Genomic DNA, 25905 nt, shown 5'->3' with positions numbered 1-25905 from the left:
AATATAACTTGGCAAACTTACACATATTACCTAGCTAGCTTAGTTGTCTGGATAATGAACCAAGTAAAGTTGCTGTCCAGTTTCTTCACTGGTGTACATTCTGTATAAAATGTCCATGATACCAGTAGAACTTCAAAAGAATAATCCAGTTATATAACTGGAAACATATTAAGTGGAATAATAAACCAGAAATACAAGAAAGGCTAATGATAATCTTGTGTGCTTCAGCTACATGTCTTGGAATATAAAATTAATAACTAATAAACAAACTAATTTATTCATACAGATCTTTCTAGGTTTACAAGATAATGTTTCTCTATCATAGCAACATTACTAGATTTACATTCTGTGCATTTAAGGGCTTACGGGCACTATATTATTCTGTGCATCATGTTTCTGTTTTTGCTCAGTCAGGCGCACTGTACCCTTTGAGCTGAGACATACTGCAAGCTCTCCAAATCTCAGACATTTTAATTCTGGAGCCAAAACATGTTCACTTCTTAAAATGAGCTTGAGCTGAAAATGCTATACGGCAAATTGTTGCACACTTTTTATGATTATAGTTATTTGTAGATTTAATGCTCAATATAACTTTAAACACACTTAATATTAAAGCAGCAGGACAAAGTCAATATAATACACATGCAAGTTTCCTAAGTAAGGTTTCATTTACATTTACAATTTGAATTTACATTTATTCATTGGACTGATGCCTTTACCCAAAGCAATTTACAGTTGAGGGGATTGAAGGATTAATGGCCATGCTTTAGAGCCCAACTGTGGCTCTTTTAATCTTTCTCTTAAAACTTTACTTCTAAGCTACTTCAGTTCCATGATTTTAAAACGTGCTATAATTTTGTGGTGTGCTTATTTTCTGAATTGACTGACCTAAATTCAATTTATGTGTGTGTGTGTATATATATATATATATATATATATATATATATATATATATATATATATATATATATATATATATATATATATATATATATATATATATATATGACAGACATATGCGAAGCAATGTATTAATAAGGAATGTATTGCACATTATCTATGTTACACATTTTAAATTAAAAATGTAATAACCAGGTATTTAGTAAAAAAAAAAAAAATGCTAAAAACTGTACACTGGCCAAATACAATGCCTTTAAAGTGCATTCAATCCCTGAATGCCCCGCATTGTTACTATATTGACATGCGTGTCGTTGTGTCATATAATACTATGTGAGTCAACCTTGAAGAAAATCTGATTGACCTTACCAAAGTTTTGTAGCTCTCCTTCAGTGTTGATCGACTTTCTGCTTCCTGCTGAGTTTTCTCTTTTTTATTCTCTACACACCTAGGTGACTCTTGTTCTAAAAAAAAAAAAAGAATGCCTTTATCAGACTTGCATTTAAAATTGATTACGTTTTTCTATCAAGTGTTTTTTTCTGGATCCCACCTGAGAGTTCACTGCTCATGTCCATGGATTTTGACTCAACGCTACTCCCCTTTCTGTAAACATATGGAGTTGAAGAAATCACACTCTATTATAGTCTTATGTCTAAAAACCCTTCAGTCTCCTATAAACATAATTAGCAGCACTGCATAGATTAATAAAAAAAATTATATTGCATATTTGACAGACCTTTATCTGAATAAATATCGGTAATTAGAGTAACTACAAAAGCATCTTTTTCTTACCTGATAACTTTCAAGCAGCTCTTTTTTCCCTTTTGATTGTTCTCTTCTGTGTCCCTTTCTTTCCCTTCCTCATTCTCTTTCAGTGCTCTTTCTCCTCTTTTATGGCAGAACAGCACATAGTTCATACCACCATTATTGACCCAAAAAATTCCATTGGATGTTTCATAGCAGAGGCAGAACTCCATCCGCACCCCTTCAGTTGAAAAAGGAGGCATTAGAGTGAGCAGGAAGGAGAAGCGGTCTGTCTCTCCATCGCTGGATCCAGGAATATACTCAGCTTGCTTGTCAAAGTGGCTTTGCCAGCCATCCAAAGTGGTGCGTACATAAACAACTTTGTGATATGAGAGGTTAAGTACACGGACAGTACCACGGATGGTGGTGGACCCAGGCAGAAGCTCAATCCTCTCCAGCTCCAGCTTGTTCTGCTGAAGCCGGAGTTTCAAATCTTCATCCGAGTCTGGGACTCTGAAGATGCAGGACAGGTGGAGCTCTTCTCCCTCTCTACCTTCAGCACTCTCAACTCTGTTATCAAACTCCTTAACGGAAACCAAGTCCAAGCCGAAGGCATCTGCAAAAGAAACCTTTCTTCGCACCACAGAAGCCAGTGGTGGCTCAGGTTCAGACTCATCAGACTCATCACTTGAGCTCCTTTGTGGGGATTTTGGATCTTTCTCTTCCTCATCTTCACCTTGTTCATAGGCACTGAGTGCCGGAGGCTCAGTGTAACAGGTAGCCATGGCCGGTCCAGGCTCTTTAACCAATTTTCCTGCACGGTGTACAACTGAGAGACAGGCAAGGCAGGGAAGTTCCAGTCCACTGATATTCCACACACTGCGACTACATATACCCACTCAGGTTGCAGCCAAACACTATGCTCTGCTCTGAGCCAGGCCTAAAAATAGTTTCACTACCCATGAACCTCTTTTACGAATGCTTGTCTACCCTCTACAGACAATAACCTGATATAGCAGGTGCCCTTGTGACCTAGTCTGATGGAGAAGATTATAGAGACTTCTAGAGAGCAAATTATGATACATTTGATATATTTTTAAGATGGTGGAATAACCTCAATTATAATATGTAGATAGATAATGATAATAGAGATATAGAAAATGGTTTATTATATACTCTTTTCTTTCACAAAAATTACAATATTGCTTTAGCTGTTTTAAAAAAAAGACAGTATCACACTTTTCTCTGCAAAAGTAAAAAAATAAATAAAATATTAATAAAAAAAAATAATAATAATTATTATTATTATTATTATAGTTCTTGTGTACATGAACATTGCTTCGTTTCTTTAGCAAGGTTTTAATTTTCTGCTTATGTTTTTGTTATTAAGGTAATTAATTTGTTACTATATCTTTTATACTGTGATATTACGGCAATATTTTACAATTACCGCTTGTCACATTGTAAAAGGTTTCACAATTAAAAACTTACCTATAGCATATGGTGTGATGTATGTGGCAGATTATATAATGAAGAGCCTCTAACAATAAACTTGTTATTAAATACAATATACTACTAATATAATACCATTGGTACTATATTTGTAGCTGTCTTTTCAGTTTTGTTTAATTCTATGATCAATGATTTCAATGATCATGTTGCAGAATTTTTATAAATTACAATAAAATAACTGTCTACACTACTTTTTTAAAACACTACATCACTGTTGTTTTATTATTTTATATTTCTAAAGCTATCAGGTAACTTCAATTAGTTGATCTAAATACCAAATCAATCTAAACCTTAGCAGCTTTTGTTTTTTTCTAGGTTTGTATTGTGACAGCTGTTAAACTAGAAACTAGCATTAGTTTGCATCATTCTATGTATCACACTAGCTAACATTTGAGAGATTGGGTATAAAGGTGTTGTCTTAAGCTAATACCACTCTTCCCTGGTTTCTTTGTGAAAGGAAATGCATTATACTCGATAACTAAAATGAGTGTGTGATTTGAGGTTGATGTCTTTTTATGTTTATGAATCATAAATCATTTACTTTCATTCTCAACAAAATTTGATAAATTATATGCAATGAAATAGTGTCTATTGTATCTTGCTACAAAGCTATACAAGCTTTTACATGCTATTCTGTAGTACAGGAACCGCATTCGAGTATCAATAACACTTGTTTCCTTGAGTATTTGGTCGTTTTTACCACCACTGATTAAAAAGTACTACCCAGTTCCAGAAAGGAAAAAGGAAATGGATGGATATGACACTGTAGGTGAGGAGTGAAATAAACATCTTGATTATAACTGTGCAAAGTCTTACATCTTGCTACCTCTTTCTGTATCTACATAGCTTTTTGATCAGTGGATTGCTTATCGCAGTCTATGACTTCCCTATGCTGAGAGATTTTTTTTTTGTGTGTGTTGCAGGGTTTTTTGTCACACTAGTGATTAGCCTTATTAGACAGTAATTGCTTTGCTACCACTTTCTGAACATATTAGCACCTGGTGTAGCAGTAGTAGCAAAAAATAGTATTTTCAGCACCTCAGTTTCAACAACTAATCTCAAACAATTCCATACCTTTTCTATCTAGCTATCATTACTAGTCTAGCTATCACACAACTATTAATTACTAATTAGTTATATTTCTCTGGAGGCAGTTTACACAGTAACATGACTAACAATTCAATTGAAATGCATTTTGTGCAGTGATGCTCTCTATTTGCTTTACTATATGTCACATCCATCAAGGAGTTCTTAAAAATTTTGCAGCTTATGAACCCTGAAAAAAATACCTCAGATTTTATTTCATGAATATTACTTTAATGTGTGCAATAACTGTTGTACGATAATCTGTGTTAATTTTTTATTTTCAAACGAGAAAACACATAATTTTTAGCATGACATCATCTAAATGCCTGTATGTTTTGAATTAATAGAGGTTCTGTTTAAACCCATACAATTAAAATGACCAGTTAAACCTGTGAATTTATTTTACCACGTTCACAAAAAAAAGAAATTAAAAAAACAGCACAAACTCCCAAGATCGAGAAAACGCATATCTCATATTAACCACAGGTCGGCGCTGTGCCACTACATATATGTCTTTAAACTCAATCTTCATGAATATGCAAGTGCAGTTTTACATCCGCTAGGTGGCAGCAAATATCAAATATTCGCTTTTTCCCCGCATCTACATATTTTCTTACAGCGTAACCAGTCCTCGGCAAATGTCTACACTGTTATTAGCAGAAATATGATCAAATGCATTAAAATGACCAATATTTATTTACATCAAATACAACACAAACAATTTCTTGCGGAGTTATGATTTTGTTTTTATTTGTTATGATATTGGTCTATTTTAAGTTAGACGAATTGCAGAAATAAATGAATACATTTCATGTTTTTTTATTATTATGATATATATATATATATATATATATATATATATATATATATATATATATATATATATATATATATATATATTATAAAACATTGTGACATATGCAAAATATTATTCATTCTTTTGTGTTTTTATTTTTATAGTTTTTTTGTAATCAAATGCAGTATTAAATCCGTAAAAAAAAAGCTACACACTCGCTGGTGTTCATGTTATTGTGGCCTCTCCGGTATACTTTTGTGCACATTTATAACTATATTCAGCTTGTGTGTGAAATTTTGTTTTTAAATACTCCAAAATAAAAACAATCATTATTGATATTCTCATCAATCTATCATTATAACAACCCAAACTATTTACATTAAACTGCAGTATAAGTCTGAGTTAAACCTGGTTGGGGTGTGTGTGTGTGTGTGTGTGAAGGATGTGTGGAGATTGACATGGTGTGTCGTCAGATTTCTTATACAAATGATTGCGTGAGGAAATTTGTTTTGGTGGGATTTTATTCAGAAAACGTTCCTGAATAATTTATATCAAATTCTCATGTCGGTCAACATCTCAACGTCGGGGACTTAACCTGCGATTAGTCGCGCGCTCGTCGCTCTTATTGGAAAACTTCGGGCTTTTGTTTTACTTTCAATAGAAACGCGTTCAATAATTCACACGGAAAATAAATAAAAGCGCAAAACGCCAAAACCCCCCTCTCCCCCCAACACACACGGGCAACGGCAATTAAGATATCCAGCACTGATTATAATAACAGGTTGGGTGTGTTAATTGTTTTAATTGTTTAAAATGTCATTTTAACCCGGAGACCTGTGGTGAAACAGAAACGGCACTAAATGTTGTATGATTGCTCAATGTTTGATGATAAGGTACACGTTCAGGTTCGACTTTGACAGGTCTAAATCAGGCACTATAGGTATTAAAATATCTTTAAAAAACAAAAACACAAAAAAAATTTTTAAACCAAGTCGTATAATAGATCACATATGCAAAAGCAGTTTTTCTTTCTCAGAACAACTTTTTTGTGCAGAAATTGTATCTCTCATTTTTCTTTTTTTTTCCTTCTATTGATGAGGATAAGGGTCGCAGGAGGAGAAGCAGCACCGGTGCACTTTGCACAACTTTACATGACTTTCTAAAAATAAAAAAAAAGTTTCCCTTGAGTTGTTTTTTTTTTGTTTGTGTTTTGTTTACGGCAGGTGGACGTGACGTTGCACGAGGGTCAACTCAAAAAAAAAAAAAAAAAAACAATAATTGTAACTCCGCGCGCGCTGCCTCCCCCCACCCCCCTCCCCGGGGGCCGCATTTCTAATAAGCTAGTCCCCTAAATAGACCTGGCGGAGTATACAAGCCCGGTGTGTTAAGGGGAAAAAAACAAGGCGCAGCTTCGCATCGTATCGCATCGCATCGCGTCGTGTGTGTGTGTGTGTGTGTGTGTGTGTGAAAGAGAGAGCATCGTAGCGGCAGTGAGTGTGGAGCTGTTTGGGGGCCGATAGCGTCAGTAACACCGGCAGCACTGAGCGGACAGAGACACAGACTCACACACACAGGAGCGCCGGTGCGCGTGCATCTTCGAGCGGAGGAATACCGCTGCTTTTTGTTGCTGTTTTTTTTATTATTATTTATTTATTTAATTTTATTTGTATTTTTTTAAGGAAACCCTAAAACTGGCTGATTTTCTTTTTGGTGACTTCCGCACAGCTCTTCTTGTCTCTCCAGTGTGAAGGAAACCCCCCCACACACACACGCGCGCACAGAAACACGCACGCGTGTGTTTGGTGAGTTTGTTTCTCGCTCTGCTGCTGTTCGTGACTCGGAGTTTCACTTTGTAGCGCTTCGGGAGAAACAGTTACCGCGTCTCTGTAAAGGTTTTCTTTTCTTTTCTTTTTTTTACAAAACTAACGGATTTTGTTGTCCGCAGTGTTTATTTGTTTTGTCCGAAATGTTTATTTGTTGTTTTGGACAAACACGCGCGCGCACACACAAACACACGCTCGCGCTGCTTGTCGGTCGGCTGCTCGTGTTGCTTAGGAGCTTCCAGGGTAAAGACTGAGGTCAGGGAAAGTGCTCATGTTTAGCAGTCCGCTTTTCCTGCCTTCTTTATTTTAAACACTCAATAACTATCACGTTGTTTACAACTTAAAGAATAAACAATACATTTATTTAAAAAAAGTGCTCAACTTACTATTGAAATGCAAAAGAATTAGGAAAGTAAGTGAGTGTTTATATTTACTCCCAGTCTTGATACAGTCCTGATCACCGCCTGATGAGGATTCATTGTTTTAATACAAAGGCTAGTCATTTTCCAAATAAAATAAAATGATACTACAATAATTGATTAAATAATATAAAATAAATAATACCAAATGTGTAACTAGTTCATTACAGCTGTAATATTTAAATGATACTTGAGTAAAAGTAAAACTGACATAATTTATAATCATATTGTTTATGCACAACTTTCTAACAAATGACTATTGTTTAGCTGCTTTTGCAGAAACTTTTAAATCTTTCATTTTCTGTAATTATCTTATATAGACCGAATTTTCATCTTTGTTTCTTTCTGCATGAATTCTTGTTGTACTTTTTCTAAAAGTAAAATAAATGTCTATTAACTTAAATGTAAATTATTATTGTTATTATTATTATTATTATTATTATTATTATTATTATTATTATTATTATTAATGTCTTACCGTGTTTGCTCGTTTGCCGTCCCACGGTCCTGGTGAAATGTCCCCACTATGTGTAGTGATAGTAAGTTAAAGCCGGGTGTTAATGGTGCAGGTGATATAAAGGACAGCACTCGTCTTACACCACACACTCATTTAATGGCTCAGTGTGTAAAGAAGATCGGCACCTAAATCAATAGGGTGGATGAAATCTTTTTTTTTTTTATTGCTGACAAGGTGTGTAGTAGCATAACTCTGGTGGTGACCTGTGATTTGTTTTCAGGCTTTCACCTCGGTGTTAGTTTGGGATTTTGCGTTTGCTGTCTGGCAGCTGTGCAGGTGAGGTGCAGGTGTGTCTCGCGCCATTTCATCACTCAACACATGGCCGCTTCAAAGCGCCAGTAATGGCAGTAGTAATATTTGGCAGAACGCACCTTACCGCCTCCAAGCCCGCTGTGTAATCTGAAGCCCAGCCCTTTGTTAAGTCTCATGCAGCTTTCTCCAGGTGATTTTAATTATCTCTGTCCCAGTGCCTGCCTGTGCCGGAGTGATGGCTTGATGGGGGCTGACCCGTGACCGGCGTCCAAACTCGCAGTCAGCCCTGGCATTTTGCATACATCTCCAGATTACACCATCCATCACGGCCGGCTCGTGTGTTGAGATGATAGGAAAATGCATGTGCTCTGTGCATTAATTCGCATGCATTGTGATAAGTTACAGTCATTTGTCAAAATTAGGGCTTGATTTGACTGGCACTGGGGTTATGTACAGATCCATATCTGCGCTGTTTGGTACTTGAATAATGAAACACATGACCGGGATTTATTTGTTCAGCTTGAAAAAGTCAGCGCAGTGATTTTTTTTAATCCAATAAATTCTTTGCTTGAACTGTTCCTAGTTTCATCCATCATCATGCTTTGAGAGACATTGTTCTTTATTTGTCAGTGGCAACTTAAAGTTTCCCTGCTCACTCGAACTCGAAGTGTCATACTGTTTTGGAAAAACTTTGCACTGCCTGCTATCTCCTAAACAGGGTCAAAAAATTACGCTTGAAAGCCTCCTGTTTTTGTCTATATTAACTTCACAGAAACGTTTCCATGACAACCTCCATGCAAGTTAAGGCAACCAGAGGTGATCAAGTTTGTTCCCCTTTCCTTTTTCCCTTCCTCCTCCAGTAAAAAATGGAATTTGTGTTGACAGTTCTGGCCTTTAATGGCACTTCTGTGCTGTGTAAAAGTATTTGTTTACCAGGATCATGTGTTGCTACCTGTCAGACCAGGAGAGATTGACTTTTTCAGATAAAAGACTGTGGTGCATGTTAAGAGGCCCTCGTGCACCATAATTATCCACATCATCGTAATGGCGTTTTGTGTGCTTCACTAAGAGCCTGAGAGAGCTGAGGCTTTTTTAGTCACACTCTGGGTCACCATCCTATTAAGCCCGATCAGAAAAAATACCATGACTCCTGGCCAGGAAAAAAAGCTTCCTTGGGTGGGGTCAGAGGATATGGACTAAACGTGGATTGCAGTCTCGGTTCTCTGTGTCCAATGTGTTGTTTGACTAGAGGCAGAGTAAAGGAACAATTCCATCTCCGTGCTTCTTAGTAACTGCGGTTTGGACAGATGACCCAAATCTTTCCACATTCTAACTGCTGTTTGGACGTAGTGATTAGATAGTCGAGAAACACCCTTTACAAATTCAATTCTTGAAGCTGTGCCTTAACCTTAAATAAAAAGTTGTTCTTTTCCTTTCAGTTACGAGGCACATAATACACTAAACTTTATCCTTCCTTCTCACTGGGGTGGTACACTAAATCCTTAGTAGATTTTTATATCTTTTATCTTTACAGCTTTGCTATAACTAACAGTTTCTTAAAGGTCTAATTATGAACCTGAAATAATTTTTAAAGGTACACTTAAAACAGTCACCTTCTCTTGTGAAAAACACACACAACCCAATGTTATTGAAACCTATTTTTCAGGCATCTATTTTTCCGGCCAGTCTTTATTCTTGTCTTTATTCATGTATTATTTGCATAAAATCAGCTGTAGGTTAGAAGGAAATCAGCCATGACTTGTTCTGCTTATGTTTGTCTTGTGAAGGTGTCCCAAAGGTGACAAAATGATGGTGTAACGGAGAAGGTCTTGTTTTCAGGAATCTGAAACACAATAAAAGATTTGGTGGCAGCGTGTCATTTATGCCAAACAGCAAGGTCAACTGTGCTCAGCCCACGCTCATCTGTGGCCCAACTGTATAGTAAACAGCGAGGCAGCTTTGAGAGAAAAGAGAAAGAGAGAGTGCCCGAGGAAGAAATGACCTTTTTTGTTGTGCTGTTTGACAGTGTGTGGTTTATTGCTACGGCTAGATTTATAATCTCATAAAAACCGTGTTTGGTCATTAAAAAAAGTGCTAATGAAAAAATAATATCAGTGAGTAAACACCAAGGTGTTGCTTCCAATTTGAATACATGGTGAATAATTTATAATAAAACAGTGAAGCCAAATGAGATTTCCCCCCCCCAAATGGAAACTGGGAAAGAGGGGGAAATCTGTTTATTTGAAAATGTTAAAAGTGCAGGGTTTGTGATGGTTACGTCTTGTGACAGGCGTATTAGACTGCAGAAAGAGCATCGTGCTTGGGGCTGGGGGCATATGGTGCTGCCTTCTGCTGGCATTGCCTGAGAACAAGTTGCAAACACTGCGGCAGGGTCATGACTGTCTCAGGTTTGTACCTCCTGCATCCCTCTAAATAAAAACATGACTGAAAACAAGCATTTCCATGCTGGCTTTGCCTTTTAGAAGGGCAGGACAAATGTTTTTTTTCTCTGAATCTTTGACATATTAATTTATTTTGCTTGTGCTTGTATTTTCTTTTCATTTACCAGCTATTATAATAATCAATAAAATAAAATAAAAACGTCATTTATTAAAAGCTACGAATAAAACTTGACATATGCTGTAAGATATTGTAATGTATGTAATAGTGACAAGTACTACAGAGAATTTAGAAATTGTTCCCTGATCCACTGACAATAAGCTGCTGAATTGTACACACTTAAGATTCCTGCAGCAACTGCTTCAGAGTCTGTGTTAATTCTCAAAACCTCTAGAAATGACATCCTCTTTCCGACGACACACACTCCGGAGTATACACACAGGGATATGCAGGAATGTATGTGGATAACATAGAAGCCGTTGTTTTCCGCACAGGGATGTCTTCAGTCAGCTTGTGCGCCGTATGCAGAGGCTCACATGCTCAGTAGAAGGTTAATTATACTCTAAGCATGTACCTGAGAGGCTTTTGTCTTTGATAGGTCCACTCAAAGCATATGGCCCCAGCAATACAATGGTTTATTTTTACAATATTTGATGAGTGGGTTTTAATTTAGATTGTCACTCTTGGCAACCAGCAGGGCAGATGGTGAAGACTTGAATGCTCATCAGAGCCTAAATATCTTCCAGGCAGCTGTTGCTAATAAACTTTTTTTGTTTTTTTGTTGGTTTTTTTTTTTCCTTTTTTTTTTTTTCTTTCTCCCTGAACACCGTTTAGGTCAAGAGGAGTTAAACCTGTTACAACACCTGTTTCTGCATATGTAAATCTGTTGTTTTGTCATTTCATTAAACAAGAAAAAAAGGCAACAGTCCCCCGTGGTTGCAAATGTGACTGGCACTGAGCCCACTTGTAGGGAGAGAGAAAAAAGGACAGATTGGAGAAGGCTAAGAAACACAGAAATAACAACAGTGACTTGTTTAACAGTGGCTTGACCAAGTAGATGCAGCTTAATTTCAATGCCATTTTTTTTCATTCAGATTCTTCTCTGCACCTTCTAATGAACAGGCCATTGGAGAAGGCATCACCATTTCCCTGCACATTTTATATGAGGACTGGGGAATTAGGGAGCTGGAACATGCCCAGGCAACATGCCCAGAAGCTGGTACATGAGTATCTGCCACACATCCTACACTGTGCCCCTTGCTTCCCCTCTCGCTATTGCCCTCTTATCATTTGGTGGGCTTCCATGGCCCTGCTCCAAGGCTCATGTGCCAGCACTGCATCCTCTCTGCCTCTGGGGGTAATTGCCCAAACTAAACTGATTCTCTTACCTCAAACCAGAGCTCAGAGCATCAGAGATATCTTCAAACATTCATGTACCCCCCCCCCACCTCCGCCCCCCTTCTTCCTCAGCCTGTGTCAGTTGTGGGATTTCAGTTGTAATCCTGTCTGTGTATGCAGGATGCAACAAATATGGCGTGAAATTAGAGGTTATTCCCCAAATATTACGGCTGAGCTTTGAAGATTACCGTCATCATTGTGGCACCGACAGGAGAATCAAGCGTCTCCTGAACTCTTGTGTCCCGTGCAATGAACATGCAGGGAAATAATGTGTTTTCCCTGTGATTACTCATTGTGGAGCTGTGTCAAGCTGTCCATGTCTGTCCTGGGCGCTGGTTTGCGTTTTATTAGTTACATGCAGCACTCCTGCCTTCAGGCCTGATTCAGTACACTCTCGAGCACACGCTGTCCTACACAAGGGTTTTATTTCATGGATAATGTGCAAAAGAGAGGAATGGTAGACAAGAAGCCATGCTTATGCTTGGCTTGGCCAGGCCTGTCTGGGGCTTCAGTGAGGGTCTCTGCAGGGTGTTAATCTCCCTGGGCCATGGAAGTCTCCTGCTTCCATTTGCGTCCTCTGATTTAACGTCCCTCTCCCTCTCGTTGCTGCTTTAGAGCGCCATACACCCCTCTCTGATATGGAAGTTCATTAGGGATGGGCCTTTGATGGGCCGGCTTTTCATGTGACGGTGCTCTCAAATACCTTGATGTAGAAGCTTAAGAAGCTATTGTGCTGTAAGCCCTCCTTTTGATGCGTCTTATTTAGATCTGCATAGTAAATCAAGGAGAGTAAATAACGAGGCAGCAGATGGAAGCAAGGAGATAAGAACCAGGCGAACAATCGCATTTGTATTTTGTTATGATGTTGACAGCAGCTAAAATTCACTAATCTAGCACCACTGATCTGCATTTCAAAGAAATCTCATTTAGCAGCGGGAAGGATAAAGTTCTTTTCATTGTGCTCTTTTTTTATTGCATTCTTCGCTAATTTATCTGGTGCAGATTTAACGCAGGGCCGGGCGCAAGCGGCATGCGTGTTGCAAAAGGGGTCTTAAACACTCTGAAAGCGGTAACGTCTAGACTGCGAACTGGGGGTAATTACACGTCCAGTGATGAATAGAAGGAGTTTGAAGGCCCATCTTTGTTCGAAGGCCTTGAATTGCTTGACTAACACAGATAAGGGGCATTTGGCCTCTGTCAGAAATATTGCAATGACTTTCCCCCCAACACAGGAATGGTATTTACTTTAAAGATAAAAATGATTGTGTACAGTAATCTGACTTGTTAGCATAATGTCTTCTTTTCATATTCAGAACATGTTATTGGGGATGTGGAGGTATTCCTATGCTTGATTTGAAATAGTTTATCTCGACTTAGTGCAGCGCTTTAAGTAAATATCAGACATTGGCATTATTAGCGGCTATGAATGGCTAACGGAGTGGGTATGTATAATTTAATAGTATTTAGAGTCTTTGTGTAAACCCTTGATGCTAAGGTCACACATGCTAATAGTATTTCTATAGCATTTCATGTGATTTAAATTGTGAGCCTTTATAGTTCAGAAGAATTGTGCTATTTAAGAAAAGTCACAGACTATTTAAAATGAATGGAACATTACCAAAAACAATGTTTAACCAACACAAAGTTATGTGGCAAGTGTGTGTTACATTGAATTTACCTTTGTGTTTATTTCCACGAACTGTCTAAAACTGTCTATATATGTGCGTGCGTGTGTGTGTGTGTGTGTAATATATGTCTTTATAATCTCGCATTATGCATTCTTGTTTCTCAAAAAATACAACGTAACCACTAGTATAGAGTGAGCACTTTTCATAATACTAAATAGAATTGTTTCTCAGCAGTGGTCTCTGAAACCACCCAGTCACTGTAATTGCACTTGGCAGATTTTGTTTGCAGCAATGCTCTTCTGCCTTTTTGTACAATGCTGAGTGCACATTCCGGAGGATCCAGCAGTCGCTGGTTGCCTACAGGGTCAGTGGAATTCTGAGAAAATAAAATCACATGGGTATCTGGACCACTTGGTTAAGAAAACGTGTTTGTGTGTTCTATACCCTGAGTTCACGTGTGCAGATTTCTTTAAAAAATATATATATTTGGTCTGTTAGTGTCAGCAAACCTATAAACAGTTTTCCTTATACATTAAAGCACTTTAAAGATATGATATGCACTTTATATGACAAAAAAAATCGTACATAAAAGATAAATAGAATTAAAATAGTGACGCATCTTAAACTTATGCACTTAATACTGAATGTTTTTTTTCTGGATTTTTTATCAGAAATCTCTTACAGTTTATTAAAAATGTAATATACCTAGCTTTCTTACACTATACTTATATTGTATGTTATATTTTCTATTTCATTTAACAGATCGTTTGTGGACCTGGACCCACCCCTTGAAAGACGGACATCAGTTGAACATTTTATCCTTCGAGGTAAGTTTGCAAAACTTTTCTCATGGTCTTCAACGTTTTAGTTTATGCGTAAAAAAAGAAAAAGAGGAAACACCAGGCTAATCCACAATAAATGTCGATAAAAATCATATGGTATCTCATGTGACGTCATGCATTTATGCCTGTTTTGTATTTTAATTAATTTAACTGCAGGGATGTAATATATAGTATGTGTGTATATAGGAAGCTATATACATAGTGTGTGCTGAAAAGGAGAATGTTTAACAATGTGGAAACTGTTTATTGGAGAAAGTAAACCGTTACCATGTTTGAGTGTGAATTTCCTCTTGTGTTTGTCTGTTTCAGGACAGGATCTGGTATGGCAGTTGCACATTGCACAACCTGAGCACTCTAAAGCCAAGGCAGAAGTGGTGAGTAAACATAATCCGTGTTGTGATCATTTGCTTGATCATCTTGTCTTAACTCGTTCAATCCAGGGAATATCTGTGACTTTGCACAGAACAATGAAACAACTTCTGCATGCATTTCATGTGTCTTGTTTCAATTCTTGAAAACTCTTAAAACACCACTCGCTCTTGCAGATTGTAATGTTAATGACATAATGAGCTCATGCAATTGTACACTGTGTCTGAGCACATCCTCTAGTCCTCTCTAACAAACCACAGTAACAGCAGCAATTTGTCACCAAGTCAGTGAAGAAGGAGTGTGAGGAATTTGCTCACTTGCTGATTAATGAACAGCAGTGGTGGGTTTATCATCAGCCATATAGCTTCCCATAGTGATATACACATTGCCAGACAATGACAGTGATGGAGAAAAGCTTAGAGCCATGCTGGAAAGGATGTGATTTTATGTGGGAGGTTGAATTAGGTCATTTTAAGTTATATGTTCAGTTATTCCTCAAACATGGCACTAGAAGTTAAGGTGGACCTCTTCATCCATGATCAGTATTGAATATTAGAGCCATGATTTAATTTCCTTTTTAAAACTTCTTACAGATTTTAATGCACACTTTCTGGCCACCTTGATTAGAGAAGTCTTGTGGTAATCCTGTGGTCTTTGTAACGGAAGAAGAACCTATTGGTGTGGCTATCGTGCTCCACAGCTCTGCATTTTGGAAGCTGCAGACATGATTAAAGCTTGCTGTGAGGTTGGATGGCTTGGCTGGATATCATATCCCATGAGTCATCACCTCACACAACTTAAAAGGAACTCAACTTTCTCGTTCACATCTTCAGGAGATTTGAACGTTGATTTTTAATTTGGCGAGTATCCTTTTGGAACAGAGCTATTCTCATCATGGCAGGAACAAAAGTATAATTGCCCCCTGACTTTACACTGGGTAAGCACACACTTTGTGAAATCTGCCTCAATTAAATATATCTCACTCAAGTTTGAAGGCGACTGTTCCAATGGACAGCTTTGCTCACACTTGCCTTTGAAAACTGATTTCATGTTCTGGTAGAGCGCCTGTCATCTCCTTCCCAAATGACTCTTTGAGAGTTCTTTCCTTTCCCTAGCGTGGAGGAGTGTAACCTCCACGGAGCTTTGCTCTGGCCACTTGGAGCAGAGAAGATGAAGGATATCAAAGAAGCCGGGCTCTGTCCCTATTGGCAGGTGTCATTGTGTGGCTGATTTGGGATTGGAGGGTAGGTGGATGGGATAGGAATGAAGCTAATCTTTATCCCCTATTAACCCCAGAACCAGAAGTTCTCTAGGGATCAGGTCAGTGGTCAATCCCCCTTTCACAGCCACCCAGAATATTTTAAACTTAAGCCTTTTCCATGACAAAAAAAGTCCTTGTCATCAAAGGTTCATGTCTTTCCTCATTGCTTCGTGTATTTGGGGTTTCTCTTTTCTTAAAACTTTCTTTGCTTCTTTGATTTGTCTCGATTTTTTTTTTCTTTCTTTTTCTTTTTTTTTTTTGGAGCTCAACCAAGTTCTTATATTCATGTTAAAATACAATTAGTTAAGGGCTGATAAAGTCATGCTTTGAGTAAATTGTAACATAAGCAGTTTCTTGTCTTGCCCATAGAGTTTTCTGCAAATAGATTTAAGCCTTTTGGGATAAAAATAAAAAGAAATTATGCACTGCAGACAGATTTTACACTTTGAGTTGAATTTGCTACTATTAAAAGGCAGCTAATAGCACACAATCTAGTAATCTGAAGAACTGGGATTTGGTCTTATTTTCTTCACAGCTTTTAATGTATTGTATTGACAGTAGGCAGAAACAGAGTGTTTTAGTAAAGGAAAAGAACAAATGTGAAATGAACAGTTGAAATTCGAATAGAGTTACAACAGAGAGTCTGCACTGTGCTGCCATCACTCCTGATGCAGGAGACAGACTGACTCAATGAGGTTATTGATCCAGTGAGGAGCTATGCTAATCACCAGGCTGAATGAGCCAAGATTCAGTGTCCTTCACTACGACTTCTAATCCAGCGCTGCCTTTTCACTTCTTTCTTCATACCCCCTCCTTCTTCATACTCCTACTCTCACAACACATAGAAAAACTCTTGTCAAAGACTCTTTCACATCTGTACTGAATGTTTGCTTTTTTAGTCAAATAATCACATTTTCAGTGGTATTTTTATACCCTGGCTTAAATTATAAACCCTTGAACATATTTTGTGAAATGTGATGCCATTCTGGCATGATATCTGGCATGATTGGTCTGTCCAAATGTTTACATAGTCACTGCTGGTGGGTGAAAAAATCAAGGTGCACTGGTTAAAATCATCCCCAAAGCATCTTGCTAAAGTCTCCTGCATTTAGTACAACCCAGAAACCGGTCGATATTGAATTTGCTTATATAGGCTTATATTTGTGATGGATTAAAAACCGCACACACTCAAAGACACACATGTCCTTGTAGAAGTCGCACAGAAAAAAATTAACTGATTTGGTTGTAATTTATGCATTGCCTTGAGGTTGGCAATGTTTTGGTTAGTAATAATACTAATTGGTTACTAAATCTTGGAAAGCAACTTGCTGCAGTGGCTGATGAGCTTCAAAGTTAATTTCAAGCCTTTTATTCATTAATCAACTTGGCAATTAGCAGATTATATATTCAGAGGAAGTATGTCAAGAACACAGTTCCATCAGAACCAAAATAAACCTACATTATTTTTGCAAGCACCATATAATAAATATAAAAACAACCATTTCACAAAACAAATATGCTGTTAGCTTCACTTGGTTTTGTGGAAACTTATTTTCATGTGCTTTGAGGGATTTTAGCCTCCTGTGGACCTGTGAGAGATTATATGAATAATTGGTAACAAAGAAGATTCATATAAATGTAAATTAGATTGAATTAATTCAATCTCTCATTTGTTCTGTCCTCACATTTCAGGATCGCATGGTTTTTTTCTTCATGTAAGTAATTTGATTTGTTTTGTGTAAACATTTATTAAATATGAATTGCAAACATTTGTTGAAATATCCATTATATGATTTGAAAGTAGACTTTATTTCACATTGCTTTGATAGTGCTGTTTTGAAATGTTTCTGTTTGCATGCTTGTAGTCACATCCATTCAGAAGCTAGAAAGCAAAAAGCCAACTGCTTTGTTCTCTGTGATCATTTTGATTGCGGCGTGAAACACAATACAGCGTAAACATAAGTACTAGTGCTCGGAATTTGACCACAAACCGCAAGCTTACACAATGTAACCGCGTCATGCCTACCTGGCTTGATGGAGTGGTGTGAAAGTGTGTATCTGTGAAACGTTCTCTGCCTCGTTTAGTTAGGCTTTATAGAAAGTTGACATGTGGACATAGGTGCACTTTTGTCCAAACTCTAGAAGCAGATGGAATAGAGTTTCTGATTACTGTGCGTGCGTGTGTGTGTGTGTATGTGTGTATGTGTGTGTGTGTGTGTGTGTGTGGGAGAGAGAAAGAGAGAAAGAGAGAGAGAGAGAGAGAGAGAGAGAGAGAGAGAGAGAGAGAGAGTGTAAGAGTTCAGTACCCCCCTCCCTACATAAAAGTGGTGCCTCCGGGCCAATTGTGTGGTCACACTCGCTGACTCTGTGGCTCGTGGAGTGATGTTGACTGGAGCAGCCAGAGGGGAGTCATGTGAGAGGATTCCAGTCTGCATAAACATGCCATTTCAGCAGCAAAGAAAGACATGGTGTCCTCTGGCCCAGCTCACCTGTGAAAACCCGTTCCTTAAAACACACTTCCTCCCGCGTTTAGACTGTGTCTTTCTGTCTTCTTCAGAAACATTTCAGGTTTTAGAGCTTCATGTCATGTAAAGCTCCAGAGTTGTTTGGTCTGTGTGCCATCACTCAGTGTCAGGACACTCACCTGTGTTTTGTTGTACATGAGCTCTTCCAGAATGTCGAGGTGGAGAAAACTTTACCCCTCTCTCTCTCTCTTGCTCTCTCTCTCTCTCTCTCTTCTTCTCTCTCTCTCTCTCTCTCTCTCTCTCTCTCTCTCTCTCTCTCTCTCTCTCTCTCTCTCTCTCTCTCTCTCTCTCTCTCTCTCTCTCTCTCTCTCTCTCTCTCTCTCTCTCTCTCTCTCTCTCTCTCATTCCTTTTCCTGTCTCAGTCTCTAGCCTTTCTCACTTGACTCCTTTTCCAAAGCCATCTCCATTGCTGTATCCACTCTGTCCCTTTCATTCACAGCTCCCCCACTCCTTCCATCCTCCTGTCTGAGGCACAGTTCTCTTCTACACACACACACACACACACACACACACACACACACACACACACACACAACACACACACACACACACACACACACACACACACACACACACACACACACACACACACACACACACACACACAGGCTTTAATGCAGACTGACGCCGCTGCCACAGGACTGATTGAAACCCATGTCTCAAAGTTGCTAATGTTCACTGAACCATTTTATTGAAGATAAAGTAAATAAAATAGGTTGCCCTATGTGAGTTCAATGAGAGAAACTGGAATGATCTGAAACATACACACACACACACACACACACACACACACACACACACACACACACACACACACACACACATCTGAGATTAGCTCATAGAGAACTGAAGAATGAAGCAAACTGGTGTGCTGTGTTTTCTAGAGGTGTTAAAGTTAGGGAGGGACGCAGCAATTTTTTATGGTTCAGGAATTTCAGAAGTCCAATGTTTTTTGAGAAGTCTGGGAGAAAGCAAACGGTTTGATTTAAAACCATTTTCAAGGAATGCCAATCATAAATTTAGTTGAAGTATATTGTGCTGCCTCCGAGCACAATCATATTTTTCTGTTGATGTAATTCTGGCCATTTAAATGACAGGGCACGTCAAAATGTGCTGCGAGGCTGTTTTTTTTTTTTTGTTTTTTTTTTACACGTAAGTGAAACGTACATAGATTGACTTCGCTACCTTATGCGTGTTTGTAGTTTAGTAATTGATGGTTATTTACAAACTGAAAATACGCTCCAAGATTTTTTTTGATATACAGGAACATAAACACAGATCATAAAACATACATTTTACATTCTCGTTCCTATTACACCTGAAGTATAGAGCCATCACCTTGACTGCATGTCTGCTGAATTAATGTAGAGATTTTAAGGTTTTGGAAATTGAACCTGTCTATTTTAAATAAATGCCCTGTTCATTTTGAAGCCTTTCAATCTAATTCTTTTCCAAAGATTTACATTCAATTTTGAGTGTTAAACCTTCTTGTAGAGTTTTCTCTGCTGGAGGGAATGACCATATTCAAATTTGGACATGATTTCCTTTGGACTGAATTCTAGTATAGGTGACACAGTAATACATTACTATTGTCCTCAATAATAAATATTCTACCAGCTCCTCCTCAGTCTGCTGGCCCTGAATGTTCCTGCTTTGTGGCGAGCACTAGGTCATTCTGAATTCACTCTCTCCTCCTTTTGTCAAACATTTCAGTGCTTTGATAGTTTTCTCATTTATTTAGTGAATAGTTGAGGAGCTTGGGGTGGGGTGGGGGGGTTGGAGGAGCTTGGAGTTTTTACATTATGTAAATGATGGAATGGTGCCTATAATCTCGCACATATTCATCATGGCTGACATTGGACTGAATGATACTGGCCTCCATTTTGCCATTGTTTGGATTTCTATCCTCTTTCTGCCCTGCTCAATGCCTATACCAGGCTTTAATCCAGCTCACTTCCCCATGACAATGTTTACTAGCTATCATTCTGTAAGCACTTGACTGGCTCACTGTTCCCTTTGACTGTGCCGAGTGTAAGAATAACGGCATTGTGGGAAATACAGGAATAAATTCATGACTGTATCTGTGCGTGTTTAAATGTGCACACGTTTGTACGTGCCCATAGAAAAAGTGTAGATAGTGACAGGTGACAATTAGGGTTTTTACAGAATACTTGAATATGTATATGTTCACTTTTTGATGAGAAGACACACACACACACACACACACACACACACACACACACACACACACACACACACACACACACACACATGCACATAGCATTAACCTCTCATAGTTGGGACGTTCCCTGTCTACATAACAACAAACTGGAGCTGCTAAACTGGGTAATTATTAGCTTTAAGTAAAGATTAAAATTAAAATCTTGACAGCAAATTGGCTTTTAGTGCATATTTCATGCACCTGGTTGTGGATCAGAGGCTGTAATACACAGAGCCTCTACTAATGACTCATACCAGCCACACACACACACACACAAACACACACTGGAAATCAGGGACATAACTCTGTTTCACAGTGGCTGGACCTTTTCTTTATGAAACCATGCTCATGCAGACTAATGAGCTTTCTAAATATATATAATTTACCCACTTTTCCATGAAGATGGCTTTCTTTCTCTTCAAATTGTTTTCATTTCATTGCCTTGACAGCAGAGAGGATTAGTGCTGTAGCCACTAACAACGATCAACTTGTTTTTTTACTGTTGTCATGTAGTGCATCTCTTTTTTTTCTCTCTCTCTTCCACTCTCCCACTACTGTGTCTTTCTACGTTAAAATGATAAACAATCGCTTTGACCTCAGGTGGCCTGTTTTTGACATGCAGTCAGTTAAATGGTTTGTAAGATGTTTAATTACCAAATGGTATAATCATTCTTCATCTTCTGATTAGATGTATAATATTAAGTGAATCGCCTCCCTTGAGTAGGGTGTTTCACAGATCAATAGATTTAAAGCTAGGAGGGGCTTTGCCTTCAAATGAACTGGAAAACCTCCCTGTATTGCTGAGCAGTACAATTCTCCATTTATAGATTAATAGTTAGTATGTATTTAGCGAAATTTTAATTAATTGTGTAGGCACAATATGGAATCTGACTGCTGATGGTTATTCCTGGGTTTATATCTCATGCTTTCACACATCTGTGCCTTTGTTTGACCATATATTCTCCACTCTTGTGTCTACATCACTTTATAATTGGTGTCACTGTAGTTACTGAATAATTTATAGTAGTTGCTGAATAATATGCTGGAAGATGAATAACTGAATAACAACCTGCAAGTCAAGAGTTTATGAAAGTAAACCAGCAGACGCACACTATCACAAAATAATGTATTTGAAAATAAATGTAGAAAAGCACAGATGAAAGGTAATATTTAATATATTGAATATAAATAATATGCTCTAAGATATAACTTCAAGATTTTATCATTAAGGAGTTAACCATGGTCTTCATATGCATTTCACCTGGAGTTCTATCTGATGTGTGATCCAAGCTCTTTACACTTCATTAGGAGCCTGCCTAATTCCCAGTGGTATGGTTTACCCACAAACCCGAGTCCGCATTGAAAACATATGGTTTGTCTGGGTAAAAGAAGGCAAAAATTGCACCCTACTTCACAGAGATGTTTCCTAAACTGAAGAAATATGCACTTAGGAATGCTCAGAAACATCACATGATGGCACTGTTTCCTTCTTTCGTTCTTATTCAGCCTTCTTTGCTTCAGCAACAGGGTATGCTTTATGTAAGCTGAATGCACTTGAAAAGGCAGGAACTTCTCAACCAGTGTCCCAGGGCAAGCAGCTCAAGTCATACCCAGCATGGAAGCATGATCTGCCAATCAGGGCTTGAACCTTTTCCAGCCTAAAAAAAAGGAGCTGGCAGAAAAATCATGCAATATTAGCTGTTGTTTATTCTTTTAAGGGAAAAAAGCATATTTTCCTAATGTATAGGTTTCTTAATTTGTCGAAGTTATGTCATCCCAGTTTTACATTTTCTTTTATTTATTTATTTTTTATAGTTAATGGCCTTGCTCAGTGGTTCTGATTGGAAGGTTGTGAGTTCAAATCCCACAACCTTCCAATCAGAAGTCCTATGGCCACAGACCTCCATACATGTAACAAAAAAATATTTTTTTCTTTACTTTTTTTTTTTTTTTTTTGTATAGAAAAAAAGTTCCAGAATGCTTAGAGAACACAATAAATACTGTGATTATTACAGGCTCCATTTGCATACTGTAGTCTTTTACTGTTAATGTTGACAAACATTACACTTTTTTTTTTTTTTTTTTTTTACACAATCGAAAAATACCAAACCATACCAAAGATGATATGAAATTTTACTCATTTCACCGCTGAAGTACACAAAAATCAAAGAAATTGGTCCCAATCGTACACTACACTATGTTTTAGGATTTTCATTTTCTGAGTACATGTACTTCATCCTGAGTTCTGAGCTTATTCACCCGCCTAAATGAATTAAATCAGATTCCTCTGATGCTGCCAGGCGTTTGAATGATAATTGCATTAGCACGCCAGAGTATAATAGGGTGGAAAGTGTTTCCAAGGTGGCAGTTTCCAACCTGAATCGTCTGCTCCGGCAGTGAGACTGAGGTTAGTCCTGTTTCAGGAGCTCACACACTCAGAAGGGCTCCTACTCAACTGGTGTTAATTCATCCAATGTATAATGCATTTGGGAGGTTCAATTAAGAAATTGCAGTCGCAACCATTTCATTAATAACTAACCGTTTCCAGCTTTATCGTGCCGAAGAGTAGCGCTGTTGTCTTAATGAGCAGTATATGAACTTTAACAGGTCCATTTACCTTTTAACTCTCGTATAGCCGGCACATTTGTTCCCAAGCATTTAAAACAAAACAGCAGTGTAAAAAATTGCTGCAGTTACATTTCAATGCGGAGCTAATCATAAATAAAAGCGGGAGTTTAAAAGAGCGGTGTTACATTGGGAAGGCTGAGAAGGGATGAAAAATGAAATGCTGTGTACTGGTAAATAGATAATCACGCAAAAGTAATTGAGGTTTTCAAACCCCAATCTACTCTGCCAGCATGAGCTCGTTTACATGTTAATCACGAAAGCGATTTCCTTCATCACAAGGAAGTCCGCACTCTTTCATAACCAGCTTTTAATTGCATTTAAAATGTCACAGAGGTGGAACATGTGTAATTTAGCCATAACTGTGTCCAAATTAATGGCCTCTACACAGACGCTCCATTCACCAAGCCCAGATGAGTCAGGCAGTTTGGTATTTTTATGATTTTATTCTTAGTATATTTGTTGGAAATGCACTTGGTGGAAATGCGCTTGGCAGGTCCTCACTCACTTATTGTATTGTTTCTTCAACAATACTTCGGCTATCTTTTGTAAATTTTTTGAACATTAAACTCAAGATAATGATTATTTTGTTCTACTGAACTTGCTCATATAAAAGCTGAAGTTTGTAAAGCGTCAAGTAACTATTGTGTAGAAGTTAACAAGGGGAAATCGAGGAGATTAAAGAAGGGTGAAAAAGCCAACAGACTAGATTTAAAGTCACCTAAAAAGCATTTTTTTTTCATTACCAGGTGTTCTTGCACATATAAATTACTGAGATGATGTTTCCATAACACAGCTTAGAGCACTCCAGAGAGGAACCCAAAAACAGACCTATTTAATTTTTCATGGAGGAGGACCATCAGGAGCAATAAGCCAATATTCTTCTTCCCATTTTCCAGATGCTTTCTCTAGCCCTGCATCTTTCCAAACCCTAGCCCTTACTTTTTTTTTTTTTCAGAATAAAAAGCAGTTCTGCCGAGACCCACATGAAAGGGAAGAACTGTTGAAATGTTAATTTTACCATCTGCTGTTGAGGCCAGCTACCTTTGTGTGCCTGTGTTGGTAAGTCTGGCTGTGCGTGCATATATATATATGTGTGTGTGTGTGTGTGTGTGTGTGTGTGTGTGTGTGTGTGTGTGTGTGTGTGTGTGTGTGTGTGTGTGTGTGTGCATGTGTGTGTGATTTCTATCTCCCTAAATTCCCAGCAATTCTGTTCTGTTTTATAACTGTGGTGGTATTTTGGTTGTTTGAAGTTTTGGTTTAGGGACCTGAAGATTTAGACTTGCCACAGTGAGTGACCCTTCGATTAGCCTGGCATCATCACTGAGTTTTATTTTGTCTCGATCCAATCATAGTATCTTCTCTCCTTTCCAGAAACTGTCTGTGCTATTTGCAAGCCTGTCCCACACATTTCTCTGTAGGGGTAAAGTAGGTGATATGTTCATATCACTATACTAAAAGACAGTTCTATGATCTAGAAGATATTTGTGAACACCAGCGTATATTAAAAAAAAAACTTATTGTTACCATTAATTGTAACAGTAATATATTATCTAATTTACCAGGCCTAAACTTGATTTAAATATCAAATAAACTTGCAGGTCTTTTTTTTTCATTATTATTATTATTTTTTTTTCAAAGTTCAACAGGTTAATGCTGCATAGAAACATGCTTGCTAAATGCTCTTTCAAATGCTCTTTGACTCTCTTTCCATTCCACTGACAACAGGCAAAGAAAGGAAGGCAAACAAATGAATGCATTCCAGCCAAAGCTGTGTTGGAAACGCACATTTGTTTAGCTTGATTTTCTCCTCATTCTAGACCAAGTTGTCACTTTTCTTTTTTAAACCACGTTTTATCTGGTGTACAGTTGAAGCCATGGCCAAATGGACAGATTCCATTGTGAGATTTGATAGTTGGCAATTAGACTGAGACATCCTGTAATGTGACTGTGTGCAGAGTTGCAGAGCGTTTGCCTTGGCTGAGATCTGATTGTTTAGTCTGCTCTCATTGTGAACCCGCACTGTTTCTGAGTAGCAGTTGACGGTTGTTTGCAAAGTGCTGGGGAAAATGTGAGAGGCCACCGCTTGCCTGCTCTATTTATTTATTTTTCTCTGTCCTTGGGATTGGAATCTGATTTGTGTTCATGTTGCATGGTTCTTTTTCGGAGCAGATTTGTCTTTAGCAAACGCGGCTGCTGGAACTTAGACTTTGCATGACCTTACTGTGCAGCCTGTATTTCATTAATGACCAGCTCTGTGGTTTGGGGAGAAGAATATTTTTCATATGACACCGCCTTGCATTAGTGCAGAGCAACAGCTGCAGAAAGCCCAAAAGCAGCCAATTTTGTGGCTTTGAAAGGTGTGAAAAGTTCACCTCCCTATAGTAAGATCCTTGCATTTATAATATCTGCATGTGTGAATGCATGTCTTCAGTCGAATCTACTGCAAAAGAAAAATCACTTGGTAATGAAATATTTGCCTTTTTTTAATGGAAGAAGGAAATGTAGAGGATATGATGTTTTACATATCAGAAGATTGAGGTTTCACTTTATGTAGTGAAAGCAGTCAACATTTAGCAACAAGTAGGGA

The 25905-nt window shown here is 38.0% G+C and overlaps 2 protein-coding genes across 4 annotated transcripts in view; one reads left to right on the top strand and one right to left on the bottom strand.

Annotated features, from left to right (window-relative positions):
• The window catches only part of ppp1r3aa (protein phosphatase 1, regulatory subunit 3Aa), a 5242-nt gene extending 2696 nt beyond the window's left edge, over nt 1-2546 (bottom strand). Inside the window, exons 1-3 of the mRNA XM_083527777.1 lie at nt 1690-2546; nt 1448-1500; nt 1267-1361 (exon numbers count right to left, since the gene is read on the bottom strand). Coding sequence (XP_083383903.1) covers nt 1267-1361; nt 1448-1500; nt 1690-2426 — 885 coding nt within the window. The 5' untranslated portion in view covers nt 2427-2546. The remainder of the gene's footprint in view (nt 1-1266; nt 1362-1447; nt 1501-1689) is intronic.
• Nucleotides 2547-6412: 3866 nt separating this feature from the next.
• The window catches only part of foxp2 (forkhead box P2), a 91174-nt gene continuing 71681 nt past the window's right edge, over nt 6413-25905 (top strand). The window contains exons 1-4 of one of the 3 annotated variants that reach the window (XM_083528197.1): nt 6413-6617; nt 6715-6837; nt 14235-14299; nt 14624-14688. Coding sequence is in view for 1 of the 3 variants with exons in the window: in XM_083528195.1 (XP_083384321.1) it covers nt 13787-13836; nt 14235-14299; nt 14624-14688 (180 nt within the window). In the remaining 2 variants the exon portion in view is untranslated. Of the gene's footprint in view, nt 6838-12794; nt 13837-14234; nt 14300-14623; nt 14689-25905 lie in introns of those variants that run through there. The other 2 variants (XM_083528196.1, XM_083528195.1) reach the window with 2 other exon arrangements.

The sequence above is a fragment of the Silurus aristotelis genome, assembly GCF_946808225.1.
Source record: "Silurus aristotelis genome assembly, chromosome: 24".
Taxonomy (NCBI): Eukaryota; Metazoa; Chordata; class Actinopteri; order Siluriformes; family Siluridae; genus Silurus; species Silurus aristotelis.
The sequence above is the reverse complement of the archived record's forward strand: the minus strand, read 5'-3'. Positions and strand labels throughout refer to the sequence as shown.